Genomic DNA, 25,989 nt, shown 5'->3' on the forward strand with positions numbered 1-25,989 from the left:
CACTAGAAATCGAAGTGTCAACATCACAGTGATACCGAAGAAAAAAAAAAAAAACATGGAGTCTGGAACACTGACGTTAACCATTACCTTGAGTGTTTCAACTTATGAGCACCTTACAAGTAACTTTTGTCGACGTGTGACAACGTTGGCATATTGTGCGTACAACTTATTCCCATCGCATGCGGAACGTGTTTCATATGGCAAGTACGTCATAAAATGTTTAACACGTTTATAATTACAAGACGTACTCCACTTAATACGACGTATGATAGCGTACTTTAGCATTTTATTCACGCATACCAAACTTACCCATACCGTATTCGATGTGCGCCAGCGTTTTAGACGCAGTCTTCAGAGGTCGGCATACGCTGGCAAGATCGCCAAGGTGTGACTGCGAAGTTGACACTTCCATTTCTGCGGCGGTTATTATTTGAATCGTTGTGCGGCAGCCTTTTAATAGGCTACGTCACGTCATCGTCGGCGATGCGTGCAGCGCGCTATGCATAAGTTAGACTATCGTTGGGCATAGGTTGTGAACGCCGACAACAGGCTAAGCATTTGTTGGTATAAGTTATCGATAAGACAACGAAACGTTCTGTGTCCGTTACTAATATGTTATGCATACGACCAACCCGTTATGAATACGTCCAAATCTTTAAAAAAAATCATCAAAAGTTCAGCGTAAGCCAGCGTTTTAAGTACATTTTGATACGTTGCCATTGCTGGCTAAAACGTCAGGGTGTGACTGGGCCTTAAGTACAGCGATATAAACTCCCCGGCTCGAAAGGAGATCCCTCATCGCACAACTCTTAACCCCATTGTAAGCCTTCGTGATGGCTATCACGCGCCCGGTGATGTTTAGTCACCATTGACCTGAGAGGAATCGGCTCCATTCATTTCCCCCATCATCATTCTTGCACACATTTGGTGGTGTGAGCCTCAAATCAGCTGAATGCTTGCTCGCCTTAAGTGGTGGCAAGCGCGGTCCAACACTTGCGACAATCAGAAGCCCTGACTGAGAGGACTCGCTGCAGAAACCTGAATGGGCGAGCTGATGGAGGAGGAACGCCAATCTGCGCACAGGCCCCGACAAATGACGCACACATTATCGAAGCTTCCAGGCCGGACTTATAAAAAGAGTGAACCCTGGAGCATTTACTTGCCTTTCAACGATCGCATGTTTGATCTTTCACAACAGTCATTTGTTTGCTCTTTCTCAATGATCCTTCATTTGCCTTTTTTTAACGGTCGTTTGTTTGATCTTTTTCAACGATAGTTTGTTTCCTCTGATACAACAGTCGTTTGTTTGCTCTTTCTCAACCATCGTTTGTTTGCTCTTTTTCAACAGTCGTTTGTTTGCTCTTATTCAACAGTCGTTTGTTTGCTCTTTTTCAACCATAGCTTTTTGCTCTTTTTCAAAGGTCGTTTGTTTGCTCTTTTTGAAGGATAGTTTTTTGCTCTTTTTCAACCATAGCTTTTTGCTCTTTTTCAAAGGTCGTTTGTTTGCTCTTTTTCAACGTCGTTTGTTTGCTCTTTCTCAACGAACGTTTGCTTGCTCTGACACAACGGTCGTTTGTTTGATCTTTTTCAATGATCGTTTGTTTGCTCTTTTTCAATGTCGTATGTTCTTTCTTTCTCAACGGTCGTTTGTTTGCTCTTTTTCAATGGTCATTTGTTTGCTCTTTTTAAACGGTCATTCGTTTACTCTTTTTCAACGGTCGTTTATTTGCTCTTTTTCAATGGTCGTTTGTTTGCTCTTTCTCAACCGTCATTTGTTTGCTCTTTCTCAACGATCGTTTGTTTGCTCTTTCTCAAAAGTCGTTTGTTTGCTCTTTTTAAACGATCGTTTGTTTGCTCTTTCTCAAAGGTCGTTTGTTTGCTCTTTCTCAACGATAGTTTGTTTCCTCTTTTTCAACGGTCATTTGTTTGCTCTTTCTCAACTGTCATTTGTTTGCTCTTTTTCAAAGGTCGTTTGTTTGCTCGTTTTCAACGAACGTTTGTTTGCTCTTTCTCAATGATAGTTTGTTTGATTTTTTTCAATGGTCGTTTGTTTGCTCTTTTTCAGCAGTCGTTTGTTTGCTCTTTTTCAACAGTCCTTTGTTTGCTCTGTCTCAATGGTCATTTGTTTGCTCTTTCTCAACGTTGTTTGTTTGCTCTGTCTCAACGGTCATTTGTTTGCTCTTTCTCAATGGTCGTTTGTTTGCTCTTTCTCAACGTCGTTTGTTTGCTCTTTTTCAACGGTCGTTTGTTTACTCTTTCTCAACGTCGTTTGTTTGCTCTTTCTCAACGTAATTTGTTTGCTCTTTCTCAATGGTCGTTTGTTTGCTCTTTCTCAACGTCGTTTGTTTGCTCTTTTTCAACGGTCGTTTGTTTACTCTTTCTCAACGATTGTTTGTTTGCTCTTTCACAACGATCGTTTGTTTGATCTTTTTCAACGATCGTTTGTTTGATCTTTCTCAACGATCATTTGTTTGCTCTTTCTCAACGATAGTTTGTTTGCTCTTTTTCAACAGTCCTTTGTTTGCACTTTTTCAACGGTCATTTGTTTGCTCTGTCTCAACGGTCATTTGTTTGCTCTTTCTCAACGGTCGTTTGTTTGCTCTTTCTCAACCGTCATTTGTTTGCTCTTTCTCAACGATTGTTTGTTTGCTCTTTCTCAACGTCGTTTGTTTGCTCTAATACAACGGTCGTTTGTTTACTCTTTTACCACAGCCGTTGCTCTTTTTCAACGTCGTGTTTGCTCTTTCTCAACGATAGTTTGTTTGCTCTTAAACAACAGTCGTTTGTTTGATCTTTTTCAATGTTGTATGTTTGCTCTTTCTCAACGGTCGTTTGTTTGCTCTTTCTCAACGGTCGTTTGTTTGCTCTTTCTCAACGATAGTTTGTTTGCTCTTTTTCAATGGTCATTTGTTTGCTCTTTCTGAAAGGTCGTTTGTTTGCTCTTTTTCAACGATCGTTTGTTTGCTCTTTTTCAATGGTCATTTGTTTGCTCTTTCTGAAAGGTCGTTTGTTTGCTCTTTTTCAACGGTCGTTTGTTTGCTCTTTCTCAAAGCTCGATTGTTTGCTCTTTCTCAACGATCGTTTGTTTGCTCTTTCTCAACGATAGTTTGTTTGCACTTTTTCAACGGTCATTTGTTTGTTCTTTCTCAACGGTCGTTTGTTTGCCCTTTTTCAACGGTCGTTTGTTTGCTCTTTTTCAACGGTCGTTTGTTTGCTCTTTTTCAACGGTCGTTTGTTTGCTCTTTTTCAACGGTCGTTTGTTTGATCTTTCTCAACGATCGTTTGTTTGATCTTTCTCAACGATCGTTTGTTTGATCTTTTTCAACGATCGTTTGTTTGATCTTTCTCAACGATCATTTGTTTGCTCTTTCTCAACGATAGTTTGTTTGCTCTTTTTCAACGGTCGTTTGTTTGCACTTTTTCAACTGTCATTTGTTTGCTCTGTCTCAACGGTCATTTGTTTGCTCTTTCTCAACGGTCGTTTGTTTGCTCTTTCTCAACCGTCATTTGTTTGCTCTTTCTCAACGATTGTTTGTTTGCTCTTTCTCAACGGTCGTTTGTTTCCTCTAATACAACGGTCGTTTGTTTACTCTTTTACCACGGCCGTTTGCTCTTTTTCAACGTCGTGTTTGCTCTTTCTCAACGATAGTTTGTTTGCTCTTAAACAACAGTCGTTTGTTTGATCTTTTTCAATGTTGTATGTTTGCTCTTTCTCAACGGTCGTTTGTTTGCTCTTTCTCAACGGTCGTTTGTTTGCTCTTTCTCAACGATAGTTTGTTTGCTCTTTTTCAATGGTCATTTGTTTGCTCTTTCTGAAAGGTCGTTTGTTTGCTCTTTTTCAACGATCGTTTGTTTGCCATTTTTCAACGGTCGTTTGTTTGCTCTTTCTCAAAGCTCGTTTGTTTGCTCTTTCTCAACGATCGTTTGTTTGCTCTTTCTCAACGATAGTTTGTTTGCACTTTTTCAACGGTCATTTGTTTGTTCTTTCTCAACGGTCGTTTGTTTGCCCTTTTTCAACGGTCGTTTGTTTGCTCTTTTTCAACGGTCGTTTGTTTACTCTTTTTCAACGGTCGTTTGTTTGCCCTTTTTCAACGGTCGTTTGTTTGCTCTTTCTCAACCGTCATTTGTTTGATCTTTCTCAAGCGTCGTTTGTTTGCTCTTATTCAACGGTCGTTTGTTTGTTCTTTCTCAACGGTCGTTTGTTTGCCCTTTTTCAACGGTCGTTTGTTTGCTCTTTCTCAACCGTCATTTGTTTGATCTTTCTCAAGCGTCGTTTGCTCTTATTCAACGGTCGTTTGTTTGCCCTTTTTCAACGGTCGTTTGTTTGCTCTTTCTCAACCGTCATTTGTTTGATCTTTCTCAAGCGTCGTTTGTTTGCTCTTATTCAACGGTCGTTTGTTTGCTCTTTTTCAAGGATAGTTTTTTGCTCTTTTTTCAACCATAGCTTTTTGCTCTTTTTCAAAGGTCGTTTGTTTGCTCTTTCTCAACGATTGTTTGTTTGCTCGTTTTCAACGATCGTTTGTTTGCTCTTTCTCAACGATTGTTTGTTTGCTCTTTTTCAATGAACGTTTGTTTGCCATTTTTCAACGGTCGTTTGTTTGCTCTTTTTCAACGGTCCTTTGTTTGCTCTTTTTCAACGGTCCTTTGTTTGCTCTTTTTCAACGGTTGTTTGTTTGCTCTTTTTCAACAGTCCTTTGTTTGCTCTGTCTCAATGGTCATTTGTTTGCTCTTTCTCAACGGTCATTTGTTTGCTCTTTGTCAACCGTCATTTGTTTGCACTTTTTAAACGATCGTTTGTTTGCTCTTTCTCAAAGGTCGTTTGTTTGCTCTTTCTCAACGATAGTTTGTTTCCTCTTTTTCAACTGTCATTTGTTTGCTCTTTCTCAACGGTCATTTGTTTGCTCGAATACAACGGTCGTTTGTTTACTCTTTTACCACGGTCGTTTGCTCTTTTTCAACGTCGTGTTTGCTCTTTCTCAAAGATAGTTTGTTTGCTCTTAAACAAGTCGTTTGTTTGATCTTTTTCAATGTCGTATGTTTGCTCTTTCTCAACGGTCGTTTGTTTACTCTTTCTCGACGATAGTTTTTTGCTCTTTGTCAACGATAGTTTGTTTGCTCTTTTTCAAAGGTCGTTTGTTTGCTCTTTTTCAACGATCATTTGTTTGCTCTTTTTCAACGGTTGTTTGTTTGCTTTTTTTCAACGGTCGTTTGTTTGCTCTTTTTCAATGGTCGTTTTTTTGCTCTTTTTCAATGTTCGTTTATTTGCTCTTTCTCAAAGCTCGTTTGTTTGCTCTTTCTCAATGATCCTTTGTTTGCTCTTTCTCAATGATCCTTTGTTTGCTCTTTCTCAACGATCGTTTGTTTGCTCTTTCTCAACGATAGTTTGTTTGCACTTTTTCAACGGTCATTTGTTTGTTCTTTCTCAACGGTCGTTTGCCCTTTTTCAACGGTCGTTTGTTTGCCCTTTTTCAACGGTCGTTTGTTTGCTCTTTCTCAACCGTCGTTTGTTTGATCTTTTTCAATGGTCATTTGTTTGTTCTTTTTCAACGGTTGTTTGTTTGCTCTTTCTCAAGCGTCGTTTGTTTGCTTTTATTCAACGGTCATTTGTTTGCTCTTTTTCAAGGATAGTTTTTTGCTCTTTTTCAACCATAGCTTTTTGCTCTTTTTTAAAGGTCGTTTGTTTGCTCTTTTTCAACGGTCGTTTGTTTACTCTTTCTCAACGATCGTTTGTTTGCTCTTTTTCTATGGTCGTTTATTTGCTCTTTTTCAATGGCCGTTTATTTGCTCTTTTTCAATGGTCGTTTGTTTGCTCTTTCTCAACGATCATTTGGTTGCTCTTTTTCAACGTTGTTTGTTTTATCTTTCTCAACAATCGTTTGCTTGCTCTAATACAACGGCCGTTTGTTTACTCTTTTACAACGGTCATTTGTTTGCTCTTTTTCAATGGTCATTTGTTTGCTCTTTCTCAAAGGTCGTTTGTTTGCTCTTTCTCAAAGGTCGTTTGCATGCTCTTTCTCAACGATAGATTGTTTGCTCTTTTTCAACAGTCCTTTATTTGCACTTTTTCAACGGTCATTTGTTTGCTCTTTCTCAACGGTCGTTTGTTTACTCTTTTACAACGATCGTTTGTTTCTTCTTTTTCAACGATTGTTTATTTGCTCTTTCTCAACGATTGTTTGTTTGCCTTTTTTCAACGGTCGTTTGTTTGCTCTTTTTCAACTGTCGTTTTTTGCTCTTTTTCAACGATCGTTTGTTTGATCTTTCTCAACGGTCTTTTGTGTGATCTTTTTCAACAGTCGTTTGTTTGATCTTTTTCAACGATCGTTTGTTTGCTCTTTTTCAATGAACTTTGTTTGCTCTTTTTCAACGGATGTTTGTTTGCACTTTTTTAATGGTCCTATGTTTGCGCTTTTTTAACAATCGTTTGTTTGCTCTTTTTCAATGGTTGTTGGTTTGCTTTTTTTCAACGGTCGTTTGCTCTTTTTCAACGATCGTTTGTTTGCTCTTTCTTAACGATCGTTTGTTTGCTCTTTGTCAACGGCCGTTTGTTTGCTCTTTTTCAAAGGTTGTTTGCAGACACTTTTTCAACGGGCATCGGATACTCTGTTCCCTGAGGCACGATGTCATTTATTTGCTCTTTTTCAACGAGCGCCAGAAACTCTGTTCCCTGAGGCATGACGTCAACGGGCACCGGACACTCCTTTCACAGAGGTCACGCTGCCGGTTATTAGCACTTTCACTCCTTTGGTTTTTACCTCACGAACGGTCATCACGAGCGAGGAGCTGAGACTGCAAGGGCGCGGGCGAAGCCAAGCCGATTAATTGGACTGAAACCAAGCTACACCATAGGCACACCTGGTACGATCGCACGCTTCGACTATCCCCTCACACATCTTTTCTGCTGCACGTTTCTCAGTTTCCCTTTTCAAATGTACTCGCAACACACACACATCACTCTTCTCCACACGCCCTAGACACCTCACAGTCTTTCTTCCCACTTTGTTCCCTTTGCATTCAATTGCAAAGGCACCTCTCCCACCCGGTTGGCTGAGGCCTCAATTCCTCACTCCCTCGCTCTCCCCCCTTTTTGCCCCTTGGTTGAGAATGCTGGGTCCCGTTTACTATGTTAGTGGTGGGTAAGGTGCTTGTTAAGTTTGCTCTGTGTGTCTTTTCTCTTTCTTTAATCTGATCCCATTGCTGTTCAAATAGCTTAACCCTCGTTTCTCCCCGTTCCATTAAAATCTTGATGTTTGTTTTTTGAGGTTTCCCCCCCCCCTGTTTTTCCACCATTGGTCTTGCAGAGACTTGAAGTACACAAAGCTTGTACTAGCTATTATTAGCCCCCACTCTTGCTTACTTGTTGGACTTAGTCGGAAATGGGGACTTATGGATTCGGTCTTGATTCTCGTGTCCGTACGTGCGTGCATGTGTCCGCAACCATATCTCAGATATGTATGGATTGAGTTTATTAATACTTGGCAAAAAGACGACACATAATGGTACACATATGCATATCATTTTGTTTCGCGGTGCGATCAAAGATGGCTGACTCGCGGCCATTTCAGTTGTTTAAAAAACAAAAAACCAGTGTCAAACACATCCTGAACCATTTCTCGGACATGCATTTACCGATCTTGTTCAAACTTGGCACACAGATAATGAATGATGGTATACATAAGCATTTCATTTTTTTCGACATCAGATCCAAGATGGCCGACTGGCAGCCATTTTAGTTGTAAAAAACGCGATCTTGAACATGTTCTCAACCATTTCTCGGACATGCATTTACCAATGTTGTTCAAACTTGGCACGCAGATAAAGAATGGTGGCTTTCATATGCATGTCATGTTTTTTTTTTCTCTAAGATCATATCCAACATGGCCGACTGGTGGCAATTTTGTTACTTCAATGTGTCCCCAACCATTTCTCTTACATGCATGGTCCAATTTTGTTCAAACTTGGCAAAAGCATAGTCGATGATGGCATACACATGCACCTCACTTTTATTTTGTGATCTGATCAAAGATGGCCATCTGGTAGACTGGCTTAAGTTGAAATGCCTTAAGACCCAGAGAACGAGGTGGCCGAGGATCACCTGATGAAGGATCTAATTAAATAAGGCCATTAAATATCTTCGAATGGGGTGTTTTAATTAACCCAAACACCCAATTTTCACTCTTGCACTTCCTTGGAGTTTTCTAATAGTGGGGCAGATAACAGCAATTTTTGAGAGGAATCGTGCAAATGATGATACAAGCATCAAATTTGGCACATTTGTTCTCCAGGGGACTCTAATCAAATCTGCCTGATTGGCCATTTTAAAATCCAAATTTTGAAAAATTTGAAAAAAAAAAAAACTTCGAAAAAGTCAAGATCACGAATCAATGTTGGATGCTGGCTGAGGTTGGTGAATGTTTCAGAAATATCATCAAAGACGTTCCAAGTCTGCCATGCAGTTTTCTTCCATTTACAGACACGACGTCACATCCAGTGAACGACGTAAGTATGGGATCCCTCTCGCTTTCTCAGGCCCTATTGCAGAAACTACCTCATGGACTGGAATCCATCGTGCCTTGGCTCCTTGGCCAAAGGCATTCCACATGTTCTCAAGACCTAGTTCCTGTAAGGATGGCAGTACAGATATTGCTATGACTAGTACGTCCGTGTCATTAGCCTTAATGATAATGGACTTGTTACCATCCATCGTTGCATCCCTGGCATGTACAAATATTCAAGAGTCAGCTTCTTCATGACAACATGGAGACACAGCATCCAGTGACTTCCTTGTGTTGCTAATGGCATCTTCTCCTTTTGTGACAATGACTGTGCTTGTCGTCTGTGCTTCACACATCTTTTCCGCAAGGAAGTGAAACAGCTCAGTCTTGTTGCTGTCATCTCAAAGAAAGCTTCTCCAGTTACTTGGGGTCTTACTGGTTCCTGTCACTTTTCTTCTGATTCCTTACCCCTTTTTCGACCTTGCCTCGGACTTCAGACTTGACTTATTGTACACATCAAACACTACGTCCATCCTCTCATACCTGGCACCATAGGATTCCACCTTTGGGATGTTGTCTTCTTCAGCATAGTCATCAAATATCTTTGAAGTGCGTGGAGGTAGGGCATTGATAAGTGCTGAGCCATCAATGATGACTGCATCTCCCCTTGGTTCTCTGTCTGGGATGTTCACTTACGCTTCAAGAATTTCAGCCAGCTGTGACTTCAAATTTTTTTGAAGTTTTTTTTTTTTTCAAATTTTTCAAAATTTGGATTTTCAAATGGCCAATTGGGCAGATTTGATCAGAAAGCCCTGCAGAACAGAAACGCCAAATTTGATGCTTGTATCATAATTTCCACGATTTTTCTACTATCTACTACACTATAAATAAGCATTCAATGCTGGGTTTTATAGTTTTGGAGTGATGGAGGACACGCATGCACGCAGGCAAGCACGCACGCCAATGCACACACACACAGTGTGTGTGTGTGTGTGTGTGTGTGTGTGTGTGTGTGTGTGTGTGTGTGTGTGTGTGTGTGTGTGTGTGTGTGTGTGTGTGTGTGTGTGTGTGTGTGTGTGTGTGTGTGTGTGTGTGTGTGTGTGTGTGTGTGTGTGTGTGTGTGTGTGTGTTAATATTTGTGTTATATCCACTGCTTCTGCTTACTTGTATTAACAGGAAATGGGAGGAACTCAACACCTCCCATCCACGGATATTTATTGGACCGTATTTCCGTGAGTCCAGTTTGCATTCAGGAACACAACATTTGTGGTGAACAATTATGAAAAAATCTCTTTCATTTAAATGCTTAAAATTGTGTTTAAAAGATTATTTGAATTCCAGATTTCACGCCATGCAATGCCAGGTTAAAATTGCCTCTGCTAGCAGAAGCTATTCACTGAAAATTCACCCACAGCACATGCCTCAAAGGTGAAGTCCGGTATTCTCAGTACACCTTGCTGGTGTGTTGATGCAGCATATGTAATTTTGAGTAAAATTAGCTTTAGTAATGTATTAAATATCCAAGCATCAGGCCGAAGTACTAAAACAGCCCAAGAGCAAAAAAAAAGAAACAGAGAAATCAGAGATTGCAGACCCTCGACAGAACTTGTTTTTGTGTGGTGTATTTTGTGTGGCGTTTGTGTACTGGTGTGTTACATAATTAATAACAGCATAACTAGAACTGTCACTTTATAACTGCTGTCACTGATGACCGGGCACCAAGACGTCCCACTTTGATGCAACCCCACTTTTATTGGACACCTGACCCTGACCCATGGCATTTTTATCATTATGCAATTGAATGTAGAATGGGATTAAAATAAATTCAATTCAAATCAAATGGAAGAACAAATAGGTATGTACAGTTCTGCCATTGGAGTAATCAGAAATAACCACAAAAAGCAAAGATAAAGTCATCAGGAGGAACCTAGATAGGATTCGTGTTTCAACTGCTACTCCTCTACCCTCAAACCCATCCAGGCACAGCCAAGTCAGCCTTATTCAAAAATAGAAAAAAAAAACCCTGCCCCCCCCCCACCATTATAACCATATTCAATACAATTCTTATCATACATTACAATGGGAATGCACTAAAATAGTTCTCATGAGTCATTCAAAGATCTGACAAGATAAGGCAGTGAACTTCGACGACATCTTTTGGTTTTGCGTCTGATTTCCCTGTACTTCTCACGATGGAGTAGTTTTGCCGTCACTCAGACTGCTTTGGTGGCAGCCATTGTGGGAATCTGTCACAGACAGACAGCCAATTTGAAACATAGTTCAGTGTGTCAATGACTCAAAGTCTGTTCGGCCGGGGGCCAGTGGAACCTACCTTGCACCCCCCCCCCCACGACAATTTTTCACTGATACCACAGTGTTCATATATATCCACAGTATCAGAAAAAGATGTTCCCAGAAAAATAACTCATTTGCACTATGCTTTATTCAGCTGTTTCCATGGCAACCAATCAAAAATAGACGAATCTCACAATGATCGGCAAAATGTCAATATCTCTGTCAAATATAAACATAAAATCACAAAATTGGTGTCAAATTAAAGCTTATACATTTACTTATTAAAATCTATTTTGTGTATCCTGATTAGTTCATTTGCATATTATTAAATTTGACTTAAAGACAATAATTTCCATTTTCTTTCCTTGTCAGTTGCCACACATGTCAGTTGCCAGATACAAGCCAGGTTGGCGAAATTTTTTGAATAATTTTTGAATTTTTTAAGTTGATTAATTAGCATAAAGTACAAAGCACAACGAATCGATCGAAAATCATGTTAAATCAAATTAATCATTGAAACTAATTACCTGGGCATGATATAATACATAACTGCGACTAATGATGGTTGTGGTGTTTAAAGGACACATAACTCTCTTCTGTTTGGGTAAAAGTAGTGAAAATAATTGTAAATGCATTGATATGCTAATTAGGTTCCGCAATTATGGAAATTTACATTTTTGTAAATATCTCACCTTCCGGTACATGGACATTTGTAAATGAGGAGTCTACACCTATGTTTGGAGGGTCAATGAATAAAGTGAACAGATTTCCTTTGCTGTCAGAGATGTTGAATCGTCTTTATGGATGATTTGTTAATTATAATCCCCAATCACCAGTGAGGGGGATCATATTGTTATCGCTTTTTTTCGTGCATGTCTGTGTGTTGTCACTTTTCGCTTCTGTTGATGTAAATGTGAGGTTGTATGGCTCTATAGCCTGGAGGTGTAGGTATGCATGCTGTGATATCATAATCTACAGCTTGACATTGCTCCTTCTAGTTGTGATTGTATAATGCTTATTGTCATATACAACAATACATTGATGAACCAATTTGATTTGTTTCTTGCAGACATAGTGCGTTGATGGCCCAATTCGTTGCACAGAGATGAAACCTCAGAAGTGAATGCAGGAACAGACTGACGTCAGTGCAAAAAAGAGACAGATATGTGTCCTGCATTGTGAGGGAGCAAAGAGTGATGGATTCACCTATTTGTCAGACTTGATGCTTAAGTTGGAACAGTTCACTTGTGTCATGTATGGCAAGAGTAGATTTCAGGAAGTGGATGAAGTAAGGGTGCTCATGATAAGGGAGAAGTGTGGGGACAAGCTTCTGGACTCAGGCCGCAACATTGACCTTGGGAAACTACCTCCATATAGAAAGTTCTTCGAGCAGCACATCCGAAGAGCTAATTATCAAGCAGCTGTTTGGAAGCGTTCTCATATCGCATATCCCAATATACCAGATGACATGCAGGAACATGGCTGGACATACACAGATGGTGTTATGGAGCCACTGTAGATATCAGGTGATATTCTTCCTCAGAAGTCGATTGGTTCACTGCAGGAGGCACTGGAAGAAGACAGTGATGATGAGGATGATGACGAGCCATGCGAATGTGAAGATTGTGTGGACTCGGACATTGAATAGTATTATGGCCAATGAAGGACATGGCAAGCAAACATCAGGCTCAGAATCTGGGAACTAAGGACACTTCTTCTATATATGACTGATAGTTAATCAAAACAGCATGATTATCAACTGGTCGAGATTGTCAAACTCAGATGTGTGTGACGAAGTTTGCTAAGACTCCAACAGATTGAAAATCATCTACTCATAGTTTTTGCCATTGTATCGATGTACTTCATAGTAGAGTGCACAGGCAGGCGAACAATATGAAGATAAACCATTTGTCAGATCCGGTGTAGCTAGTAGGCTTTCAAACATCTGGTAACTCTGGAAGAAAGGGGATACAGTAAATATTATTAGATTAATGTTTTTATATCCGAATGCATTCTAAGTGTGAGATCTTCAATGAATGCACTCAGATGGACCATATGAATACATTTTTGCTGTATATGCTCTCCTTTAGCTGTAACTAATTGCACATCAGTTTAACTTTTGTGCCTACAGGATGGTCACTATTTCCAGCCTCTGGTAGAGATACATTCTGATATAATGACATCCACTCACCTTATTTACAAACCACTGCATTTTAAAATATTTGATTTAACTTCAAGGCCCAATCTTATCAAAATATGTTGTCATGATGCTTACGTGAAACTCAAAACGGAGGACACATCGCTCTGTGCATTCTGTTCATAGGGAATAAAGATGTATAGGAAATTCATTGTTCTATGACTTTTGCATGTAATTAAGCTATCCAAACATTATTCTACATCTCTGACAACAAACGAAATATGTTCACCTTATTCCTTGACCCTCCAAACATATGTGTAGATTCCTCATTTACAAATTTCCATGTACCAGAAGTTGAGATATTTACGAAAATATGAATTTCCATAATGGCGGATCCCAATTAGCATATCAATGCATTTAAAATTATTTCCACTCCTTTTACTCAAACAGAAAATGGTTATGTTCCCCTTACACCAACAGACATCATATGTCGCAGTTATGTATTATATCAGGCCCAGGCAATTAATTCTATTGATTAATCTGATTTTGCATGATTTTCGAACGATTCATTGTGCTTTGTGTTTTATGCTAATTAGCCTACTTTAAAAGATTCAAATATTTTAATATATTTTTTGCCAACCTGGCTTGTATCTGGCAACACTTAAGTAATGTTTTTTGGCAAAAAACTGACATGTGCGGTAAATACAAGGAAAGACAATGGAAATTCTTGCATTTTTGTGGGAATTATTGTCTTCAAGTCAAATTTAATTAATATGCAAATGAGCTAATTAGCATGATCAAAATACATTTTAATACGTAAATGTATAAGCTTTAATTTGACACCAATTTTTTGTTTATATTTGACAGAGATATTGACATTTTGCCGATCTTTGTGAGATTCGGCTATTTTTGATTGGTTGCCATGGAAACAGCTTAATAAAGCATAGTGTAAATGAGTTATTTTTCTGGGAACATCTTTTTTCTGATACTTGGGATATATATGAACACTGTGGTATCAGTGAAAAATTGTCGCGGGGGGGCGGTGCAAGGTAGGTCCCACTGGCCCCCGGCCTATGTAGGTTAAGTACCTGAAGAGCATTCTCATAAAATTCGTACTGGTCTATTTTTAATTGTCCTCAAGCGCGTTTTTGAATTTGTTCAAGCATATTTGACTGATGGATAGTCAGAGAAGAATGCCATACTGGTGAACAGTACTCAAGAAGTGGTCTCATGTATGACTCGTACACCATCATCAGCTCTTTTTTTTGTTGCACCAACATGATTCAGGTTGCGAAGAACATACATCTTTGTATGTTCTTCGCTTTGGATGACTTCTTCGCTTCTTCGCTCGAAGAAGCTTTGGATGCAATGTACTGGACATGTTCATTCCATTGGAGATCCTTCTTGGTTATTGCACCAAGAAGTTTCATGCTCTCGCAGTCCTGGAGCTGCATGCCGTTGATTTCTCTTGGACCTTGGGCCGGGTAGATTGCACATAAAACAGACACTCATGTGTTGGAACTTCGCTGGATTCAGTTGCATATTTGACTGCTGAGAGATGCTGGCACCATTCCTGAAGCAATTTCACCATGTCCGGGATGACACTGGGTGATGTGATGCAGCAACTCTCTGCAATGGTTAACTCGTCAATGTATTTCCATCGTGGGACTTGGGCTTGGTCAAGTGCGTCATTAATAAGCGTGAGAAAAGTCAGAGGTCCTAATTGAGTTCCTTGTGGGACTCCTTCTATGGTGCTGAGTGTTCTAGACAACTGGCCTTTATACCGCACCTGTTGGCTTCGCCCCGACAGAAAACTACACATCCAAGGAATCAATTGTGGTCTTGATCCAAGTTCATACAGCTTTCTGATCACATTGTTGTGGTCAAAGACCTTAGAGATATCTGTAAATACCAGAGTCGACACCATTCTTAGTTCATCTACTTGCATTTGAAGATAGTTCAAGAGATCTACTAAGTAGTGAGCAGTTGAGACACCATCACGGTTTCCGAACTGTTATGGATCAATGTTAAGTCGAATGCCTGATAGCCATCTGTACACGAACAACTCTGCAAGTTTGGAAAAATGGTTTGTGAGTGAGACAGGCCTCAATTTGTCAAGTTCAGGTGCTGTGGTTTTGGGAATGGGCACCACAATCGACTGTTTCCACTGGAAAGGTACAGTACCCTGCTCAAAAGTACAGTTGATGATCTCGTAAAGAGGTATGCTAAGCTCCAGCGCAAATTCCCAAAGCAATCTTACCGAGATACCATCAGGACCTGGGCTTTTCTCAGCTTTTGATTGACGCAGTTCCTGATAGATGTGCCAAGGTTTAACTTTAAGGTATAGTATTTGGAGATCCCGGTAAATATGCAGGAATATTCGCTGGGTCCAAAACCAGAATTTCATTTCCAATGTTCACAAAATTCATGTTAATGGCGTCTGCTATGGCAGTGTGATCTTGTGGGTCTACTCCCGGTATATGGAGAGTAGATCATCATTGTTATTATCTGGTGACGAATACAATGAAGCAATGAAAATTGATGATACTTCTCTTGGTAGTATCTGTGGGTGAATTTGTGTCCAAACTACCTCAAACTCCTCAGGTGCAGGAATATTTGTTGGCATCACATCCATACTTTACTTAACATAGAGGACAACTCCTCCCCCACGCCTCCCCCTTCGATGTTTGACAGTATGATATACTCAAGGATGGCATACTTATTTGATGGCGTGTTTTCTTGAAACCAAGTTTAACTAACAGCAACAATATCAGGTTGTAGTGCGTGAACTGTCGCATAAAACTCATCAAACTTGTTAGTCAAGGCCTGGGAGTTAACAACATAAACGGAGGGAAGTGAGAGGAAATGTTTCCTTAAGTTGTTAGACCTTTCCACTTTTACTTGCCTGAAGTTTGATTGACTAACAGTAACCTCGAGCTGTGCAGTGAGACGTAATTCGAACAGGGATAATGTGCCTCAAGTGTGCTCCTCCATGGCGACAATGACATCGACATCTTGCAATGTCACAATCGTTAATTGTACATAACATGTCATCATTCAGCGTAACCAGTGAAGCGTTTTATGTAATGCCAGCAACTCCTTTTTATTGGACCATGGCCATCGCTGAGTTGGCCGAGCTTTTATCTGACATAGCATTAAAGGTACCGAGTTCCAAAGCTGCTGATCCACACCGCCTGTTAACAGCCCACCAATGCAGAGCATCGAGCGAACGATACAGAAACAAACAACCAGTCCTTCTACTGGGTGTGGCAGGCCATGGTCCTGCCCCCATCAACAACAGGTCCTACACCCCCACCCCCCCCCCCCCACAAAGCGCCGAACAGCCTGGTTGGATCAGGCACGAGACTCAACTGAAGATTTCATTTCTGTTTCCCATCATTGACCTGGACGCCATTCCCGAGAATGATCACCAGAAGCTGCAGGAGTTGGCCAAGGACAAAGCACTCGCTAGCGGATTGTCCATCCAAGAACAGCGCTGGTGGCGGTGACGGTGGCAGCAGGACATGGCACACACACATTTGGGGTCTGCCTTATATGTCTTTCAATCCTGACAAATCCCAAACACTCATTCTCACTGAAAGGAAGACTATAATTGCTAATCTCAACATAAAATTAGCCATCTGCATGGGTGGCATAAAAAGTTAAAGCAAATTGGAAATAAAATACCTTAAATGGTGATTCATCCACTGTGGAGAGAAGAGATGCTGATGTTTTGGGCCTTACCTTTCGTTGGAGCAAAATAATAATGGCTATTTTGCTTCAACGAAGGGTAAGGCCTGAAATGTCAGTTTCGCTTCTCTCCAGGGCAGATCAATCACCATTTTAGGTATTTTATTTCTGTTTTGGTTTGATCTCTCTTAAATGACTATATGGCAAACCCTCCCATCTACTTTCTAAACAAATGTCTCAAAGAAGTTCAGTCACTCAAACTCTTGAAACTCACTCTCAGTCATGATCTTTCTTGGACAAAGCACATTTCAAAGTTATCCTCCAAAGCCAGTTGCCAACTGTGCATCATCAGTTGTACAAAGTCCTTCCTTGGCACAATTGAACACCTATCCACCTACAAGGCCTTCGTCCACAGCTTGATGGAGTACGGCTTTCCCCTTTGGACTGGTTTCCCTGCCTCACACCTTGCTCAGCTTGACACTGTGGAAACCAAGGCCTTTAACATCATTGGAATTTCCCGCGATGAGGCTGTCTGTAGGCCTATCACTTTGACATTGCACACAGGTTGGTGGTCTTTCTGTATTCTTCCCCCTCCATTCTGGTCTTCCGCCCTCTGTCTTCTCCATGCTCCCCCATCCCCCAGGTTTCTGCAGAGTGCACGCTCTTCATGAGCAACACCCTTCCAGTGAAACTCCCAAAATCCAGAATCACTGCTCACCTCCGCTCATTTGTTCCTCTTTTTTTTTCCTGCCTGTGGAACCAACTTCCACATTCTCTGCAATTTCATTCTTCCCTTCAAGACTGCTGTTCACAACCATCTCAGGTCATCCCCCATCCAAAATCATAACCTTTCATCCCCCCGTTAACACACCTCTCTCCCCACAACATTTCCACTTTTTCCCTCATGGGAGTTTGCTCCTATATCCATTTTATTTAGCCCTGCATTCTCCCCCCCCCCCCTCATCTTTATCCATATCTCTTGTTGTCCATCTTTATCTATTTTGTCCTTCAGCCCTGCTGTTGGCAATTCCCCCTTCTCTTTCTGCTGTTCCTTTTGCTATGTTGCATCCTGATCTCTTCTGTTTTCTATCTCTTCCATGAACCTTGAGTCCAGCTCTTCACGAAAAATAATAATAATAATAATAATAAAAGCACCCTGTCTACTCAGGACCAGTTGAACAGTTTAGAATTTGGGTCAGGAATCAAACCCAGACGAAACATTTCAAAAGGAAGTGTGCTACCTCCCTTGGATAAAAACCATGGCATGCTCTCGTTAAAACAAATAATCGTTGAGACGAGTTTTGGGAAAGTAATTTGCAAATAGGTTAAGGTAATGACATCATAATGTGATCTGTAAACCGAACAAGAAAATAATTAATGCAACACAATGGAAACATGATGTGACACAAAAGGAAAGTGCAGAAGAAAAGGAAAAAGAACAAAAAAAAAACCCTCTGCAGCAATAAAAATGCCACACACATAATAGGGGAAATCCGCAAATCTGGGAACAACTGGGGGTTGTTAGGGCAAGAACTAAAAACAAAATTCAGCCCAAATACCACCATTTACAGTGTTAAAACTGGTCCAACAAACAAACATTTAGCTCCAAGAGTACAAGAGCTGTAAATGAGTAAATTGATCATCCTTAAATAATTTTGCACCACGGTCTTGAAGGTCCAAGTGACCTTCTTACCATGGTACAATCACAAAGAATAGCTGTGCGATGAACCCTTATAATTCGCACCAAAAAACTACGATACGGAACCTCACTGCTTAACATAACGGTGTACAGGATGAAGGACAGAGTGAGCACCCCTTACAAAACCAACTCATTCATTTAATCACTGTACAAGTACTTGCAATAGCTTTATAACTAGTATACCAAAATAGAATGGTTACACTAGGAAGCAAAGGTGATGAAAACCCTTCAACTCAATAAAATAGTTCAGCACAAAGAGCTAAATTCTTCATTTTGAGAAATAGTTATAAAAAGGATTGACCAATTCTTTAGATCTCTGTGCAGAGGAATATATACATTGAACATGAAAGACACAGATTCTTCTTCGTTTAATGCAGCACAAGGCTGCGAGGTAGCATCACTGGCTGAGGGTGGGGTGTGCCGCAGATGCAATTCCCTCTGCTGGTGAGGGCAGGAATTTGGAATTTGGCCATGGTGCCGACGATAGCTTGCCTACTCTTCGTGAAGGGCACCATGCGATCTTTAATGTCCACCAACGAATGCCAGTAGACGTAGATGAGATGCCCAGTTTAACATCTACCCGAGAGATAATACACACACTGATGAATCACCCTGCCTGTGAAACACCTGGATAACAGTTTATAGCTGGGTCAGGATTTAAACCCATGCTAGACAGCTTAGAGATGAGTGTGTGTACCTCTCGGCCATAAAGGCACTGACCGATGAAAACACGTGAAAGCTAATTTTGGGAACTCGTAAAAAATATATTTATTTCTTCCTTTTGGAACAAGCTGAACCAAACTAGAGCTTCAATCCAATGTGCTAACTGAATTTGGGTTAGGGAAATTGTGTGGTAAGGAAACGGTACCTGTCCACCATACCCTCTTGAGCTGTGACACAGCGGAAGCACCACTCATGATTTCTAATCTGACCCAAGCATCGTCCTCATCTTGCCCTGGCAGAGCTCCTGCTCCAGATAGTTAAACCAGCGTCCAGTCGCCGCTGATCGACTCATTTACTCATCGAAGAGTGCCCTGTTCTGGTCTTGAGACTCACACTGTTCTCTCCTATATGCAGCCTGCATGGCTCTGTCACCTTCACTGCACCTGATTCTCCCATCGTGGGCCATACAAAAATATGTCACTTTTTTGGCAGTTATTTTATCGGTGGCATCTGACAGCACAGGCAATAATTAAGTGTTGTGCTTCAGATCCCTCGAAATTTTACAAACTTCTTGTTTAACTTCCTGCTTTCTTCTTTTCGGAGATGCCCTCTTGTAGCCTCAACTCAATGATTTAAGCAGCGCCTCTGCCATTTCTGGACGAATTCCATTGAAAGCAATGCCATTCTAAATTGACACATCCTGTGGTGGTGTCGGGAAATCAAAGATGGCACCAAGCTCACGTGACTGTGGCCCTGACACACTCCTCCCCCCCCCCCCACATGATACTTTGTGAAATACACACCCCTGCCCCCCAGTCCCCAAGGTGTCACAATTTTGTGTACAGGCCCCGAAGAAGATAACTATTTGTCCACACGTGTGGTTTCCCCCTGCTCGATCTCCAGAATCCCCAGAAACCATGACATCATCTTCACCCACACCTGTCCAGTATCTCTATTATCAAATAGATGGACAAATGAGGCCGCATTATGTCCACAAACCTTTTCCTTGTGTTGGGATGTCAATTTTAAATTGGCTGGTCTCAAAATACTCCTTAATGTTGATGAGTCAGCGATACCTTGCTCCCAAATTTGCAGATGAGCCTTTTATTCATACCTTTGAAACAATGGTTTTTGCTTCAAGGTTTAGGGTCAGGGTTAACTGTTCCATTTCGAGTAACTGTTCCATTTCGCACCTGGTCATGAACCTGTCAAAGCTGTTACTGCAACAATGGCTGTAATTCCCAGTGGTTTACATGTCTTTATATTGTAGTTGCTGCATCGTAAGTTTATGACAACCAAAGACAACATGAACAAGACAAAAGCACGCTGCAATCTCATACAGGAAATACATAAAGCAAATTCTATCATATAAAATCAATTGGTCGACATACTACATAAAAAATAACATTTTCAAATTACTCGCTCAGGTCAGATCAGGAATGGGAGCATGCTCCAGAGCAGCACATTGCTGTGTCCACTTTCCGCCGGTACTCCAAGGGCCTCCGTCTGGCCATCCCCATGGCAGATGCCTGGCCCATCCCAATCTCCTTGAGATGCTAATCAACCTGATGCAACCATGTGGCATGTGGTCGGCCCATTGGCCTCCTCCACTCACGAGGCTCCCTCGCTGAGAGAATCTGGTGGGCAGGATCAGCGTCAGAAAAACGAGCCACATGTCCATACAGCTGCAGCTGACGCTCACGGACGATGCAGTTAACAAATCTCATTTTAGTCTCTCTCAGCAACCGCTGATTGGACACAAAGTCGGACCATAGATAGCCAAGGCTTCTCCAGAGACCTGGTACCAAAGGAATTAAGTCGCCGTCTCAGATCCCTGGTCAGAGTCCAAGTCTCACATCCATCGAGTAAGACTGGAAGGACCTGAAGACTTGGACTTTCATCCTCCTGCACAGGTACTGGCAGCACCACACCCCATGATCCAGTGAATCCATGACTCTACAGACCCGACCCAAACATCTATTGACCTCTGGCGCACAGCCAGCAGAAATATGAATATCACCGCCAAGGTAAGTGAATCTATCCATGACCTCAACATCCTCACCACAAACAGGCACAGACAGGATAGCAGTATCCAAGATGTCATTGAAAGCCTGGATCTTAATTTTGACCCAGGAAACCCATAATCCCAGCGGCTCTGACTCCTCATTCAGCACCTCGAGGGCCCCCAAAAGGATATCTAGAGTCTCCGCATAGATGACTGCATCATCTGTGAAATTAAGGTCAGAGATCTTGAAATTCCCAAACGATGCACCGCAGCTTTATCTCTCCAACATCCTCCTCAGAATCCAGTCCATACAAGTGCTGAAAAGTGTGGAAGCCAGTACACACCCTTGATGAACGTATGTAGTTTATAGAGGTAGAGAACCCAGAGTATAGTTAAGACATTAGATTGATCAGTTTTGGTGACACCTCACGAAGACCAAGAATCCTCCAGAGGGCATCCCGATTCACTGAATCAAATGCTTTGTTGAGATCAACATCGGCTGCAAGCAGCCCCTGCCAAAACTCTTGTCTGCGTTCGGTGAGGACCCGAAGATCAAGGATACGGTCAATCGTTGACCTCTTTGGTGTGAAGCCTAACTGCTCTGGACACTGGTGCTCAAGCAGATGGTGGCAAACCCTTCAATAATTATCTGAGCAAAGACCTTGCCTGGCACTGAGAGCAGTGTCACCCCTCTGTAGTTGTTGCTGTTCTGGCAATCACCCTTCCCTTTCCAGAGAGAGACAACAAGGCCCCTCTTCCAGTTAGTTGGGATGATGCCTGTGTTCCAGGCAGAGCACAAAATTGCATGCAACAACATGAGTGCAGCATTTCCGCCAGCCTTGAGAAGTTCAGCATGGATGCCACAGATCCCAGGAGCTTTACCCCCTTTCAACCGGTTCACCACAGCCTGTGTTTCCAGAAATGATGGTGGACCACAGTTGATTGGAGGGTCAAGCAATAGAGATAGTAACACCTTGGACATCCAGCAAGACAGCTGGTGAATCAGCCTGGTACAGCTTCTCAAAGTCACCGGCCCAGCGCCCTTCACTTCGGACTCCTCTGTCAAGAGCTCACTACCCTCCGGTCTAACTGCAGTACACCGTGGGATGGGCTTGATGGAACACAATGTGCGAATTATCCTGCAAGCAGGACGAGAATCATTTGACCACAGGTGATGCTCTCCCCCCTCACAGATTCCTCGCACATAGGCATCCTTGTCCACCTGAGCGCATGTACAGTTTTACGCCTCAGCTCCCTGAACAGCTCAGCTCTACCATCCAACCTGGCCGTGTGACTCTGGTCAATAGTATCCAGTGTCCCTTGAGAGATAAAATTCTTCGTCACCTGATGGTGAGTTCCAAGACATCCACTGGCAACATCAAGGATGGTGGTCTTGAGGCACTCCAGAAATCTTCAGGATTCCCCAAATCACCTAGACCCCCAAATCTCCACTCAGTCTGATCGCAAACTCCTCAGCTGCCCTCTCATCCTTGAACATGTCAACTTCCAGCCTAGGCTGGGATTGTACCATTCTCCCAGATTTAAGCTGCAACTTCAGAGTTGCTTCAACAAGCCTGTGGTCAGTATTGAGGAACTGAGCACTCTGGTTGACACTGCAGTTCTGGTTCATCCTCCAGTGACCATCAACGATCACATGGCAAATCTCCTTTACCAAACCGCCAGCGTTGGAATACCAAGTCCAGCAATGAGCCTGTGGGTGCTGAAACCATGAACCTGCCACGCTACCTAAATCCATGACTTCTCACAAAGTCAAGGAACTTCGTGCTATTCTGGGTCACAGTTCAGGGCCCATTGGAACCAACACATGTCTCATCACCATCCCCATCAGTTCCAGTTGATGCATTGAAATCCCCCAAGGCTAGAAGAGTTTCTCGTCTGGGGCACTAATCAACCACAGACTCGAGCGTGGCGTAGAATGCATCCTTCACGGTGAGATCACTCGCCTCAGTTGGAGCATATACATAGACCCAGGGAATGACACCCAAGGAGTGACGAATCCTTAGTCTCATAATACGCTCGTTGACCGGTGTTACCTCAATTATTATTGGTGTCAGCTTATTGGACACAGCTACATCAACTCCTTCGGCATGGTAACCATAAGGATGACCAGACCAATAGTAGGTGTAACCACCTGCCATGATCTCACCACTATCAATTCTCCGAAACTCAGAGAGTGCTGCAATATCGATATCCAAATGCTTGAGCTCAGATTATAACAGAGACAGGTGATCATCCTCTCTTAGGGATAGGGCATTCCAGGCACCCACCCAAAGGGACCACCTCAGGTTAACCCAAGGAAACCACTGTCTGATGGATGACACCTCAGCACCCCCCTGACACGCACTACCACAATCTGACCCGGGAAGGTTACCCCGTGGTTTCCCTCCTATCATCAAAGAGTGGGGGTCCTGAAGGCTTTGCCCCAATCCCGTCATCTGGTGAGCTGCCCTGCGGAGGGCAGCTACACAGGAGGTACTCCCACAGAGTGGGTTTTCAGATTTCTTTGTAGTACGTTTTATGGTGGCCGGAGTGCAAATCCTGCCACCAATCTCCTAAAAAGAAAAGTAACCCAACTGCAGGAGGACGTCCGCAGACACAGTTGGGCACTAGATATGGATGGCCATTGGCTCACAAGGAGGTCCTCCGCCCTTTGACAGGTTTTGTTTTTAATCCTGCTGGGTTTCCATATCCATACCTCCTCTTCACCAGGAAACCTGGTGGGGGAGATGGTTTAGTCGCCAACTACCCGACCATGAAACAGCTTAGCACAGGTTTACATGGTACCTGTGGCAAGTCATAGATCTAATCTGGCCTGACCTGACCTGACATGGTGTGGCCTGACCTGACCTGACACAATCTCATGCAGGAAACACATAAAGCAAATTCTATAATATAAAATATGTTGGTCGACATATTACATACAAAATAAAATTTTCAAATTACTCACACAATACCCATCAAACTAGCATGTAACTAACTGCACGCTGTCCATTGGAGGGATGTGAAGCTGGAGGTGCCGTTTGCTGGTGGATGTTAAAGATCCCACTGTTCCTTTCAAAAATAGTACACCATTATGTGCTGGTATCTTATCCAAATTCCAAAGTCCTGCCTAAATGTAGAGGGGCATGCCATCAGTGGCACAACATGCCTTCAGTAGCACACAACCACTAGACTGAATTCAAAATTGAAATCCGGTCCATTATCCATTTCATAGTCGAAGTTGAGGGACTAAATCGCAAAAACATTCAATGTAGAGTCTCTGAAGAAAAACGAATGATCCAATGAATCAGAATACAAATAATAATAATAATAATAATAATAATAATAATAATAATAATAATATCGTTCCTTTCACACCGTAATGGAGCATAGGGCTACCGAGGCAATTTCATTGGCAAGGAGTACAGTTCTGGACAGGTCGTCACTCCAAATGGTTATTACCCCAGTACATTGATACTCATTTTGCTGACCTCAAAAGGAAGACAGCCTGAGTCAACCCCACCTCATGTTGATTAAATGGTGAAAAAAAAAACAAGGGCTTGAACTCAGGACTTTAAGGATCCAAGCCAGCCACCTTTCCCACTAAGCCGACACCAGGCTTGAATCAGGATATACCAAATATTTTTTCTATTCAACAGGGAAATTGCTGAGCAAATAGAGATTGCAACATTCATTTTGGTTTCACATTCACCCCTAACATTTCGCACACTCGTTCCTCCAGGCAATAACTGCCTTACCTCACAGTGAAAGTCTCAAACTTGTCAACCATGGACATCACACTGGGAACTTGTGGGCTTGACTTTGGCATTGCCATGTAGTTCTTGTATTGTTCAATATGGATCCGTTTCAGTGGTGGTTTTCGTTTGAAATGTGTATGTTCCATATTCAACCGAGTTCGGACATCTCTTGACTCGAGTTCTGACATCTCTTGGCATTTTGATTCTGTGGGAACATCAGCTTTTTGTGAGCAATCTCAGAGTAGGTGAGCTGCATCACACTCTGCACTAAACAAATAATTCTTCCTCATGATCTGTTTAAACTTGCATTCAAAGGTGCTGGAAAATTTAGCAAAGAAAAATAGTTTTGGAGGTTTATTTTCAGCATTCATCAGTGAGTTAAGTCTGAACTATATAGTTAGTTAAAGTAACTTAAACTTTTTGACAGTATCTCTTTGTGATGAAATAAATCATGTTGAGTCATATTATTACCCTCTACATCTAAACCAAGAGTAAGAAGCTCTGCTTGGAAGTCAAGATTACAACAGACCACTCCGCAACTAATTTGGATACATACACCTGCTAGCATTACAGCAATTGATGTAATACAAATAAAGTATTTTTCAAGTAGAAGAAAAAAAAAGAGGTAACTTACCTTTCTCTTTATCCTTACTATGTCTCATTCTTCCATGTTGCAGACTTGAGTCTCCCTGCATGATGAGCATGTAAATAACAAGGCGTCCCAACAACAATCTTTTATATCGCTGCTCCTCACAATAACTTTGCTCTGGCTCTGCGGTTATGGTTGTGAAAAGTGTCCAAGATTGCATGCAGAGCCTTTATACTAACCAAAAGGAGGAAGCTGTGCTTTGTTATTTCATTATTTGTCAAGAACCAGTTGCTTACTTACAGAACGAAATGGGAAGTGATAAATTATTAAAGTAAAACTGTCGTGTATTACATCCTATTTCTATAGTTGTAATCAACACAAATTTGCAAAGCAAACATACAAAAGCAATCACAGACAGTTTCAATAGGAGTTGGAGCACATGGGGAAAACACCAACGTCACATAAAACCAAAAATTGAACTTTATTTTATTTGTATGATCTTTGTTGCAAGTTGAAGCATTAGAGGCATATGCGTACTCCCCAAAGTCTCAGACCTTAACACCAACTCTTTTCTTCACAATGATCATTGGAGTTTCATGACAGATACTGTAGATTGAAAGAGTAAATTAACAAGGTCCAATCAAAATGGGAACAAGAT

General features: G+C 41.7%; 1 protein-coding gene across 1 annotated transcript in view; it reads right to left on the reverse strand.

Annotated features, from left to right (window-relative positions):
• The window catches only part of LOC147027771 (FYVE, RhoGEF and PH domain-containing protein 2-like), a 107,317-nt gene extending 81,705 nt beyond the window's left edge, over positions 1 to 25,612 (reverse strand). Inside the window, exons 1-2 of the mRNA XM_085877397.1 lie at positions 25,377 to 25,612; positions 24,743 to 24,947 (exon numbers count right to left, since the gene is read on the reverse strand). Of these exons, the coding sequence (XP_085733523.1) occupies positions 24,743 to 24,947; positions 25,377 to 25,551 (380 nt within the window). The 5' untranslated portion in view covers positions 25,552 to 25,612. The remainder of the gene's footprint in view (positions 1 to 24,742; positions 24,948 to 25,376) is intronic.
• Positions 25,613 to 25,989: the final 377 nt, after the last annotated feature.

Source organism: Eptatretus burgeri, chromosome 4 (assembly GCF_056783735.1).
Source record: "Eptatretus burgeri isolate ZD-2024b chromosome 4, Ebu_testis_v1, whole genome shotgun sequence".
NCBI lineage: Eukaryota > Metazoa > Chordata > Myxini > Myxiniformes > Myxinidae > Eptatretus > Eptatretus burgeri.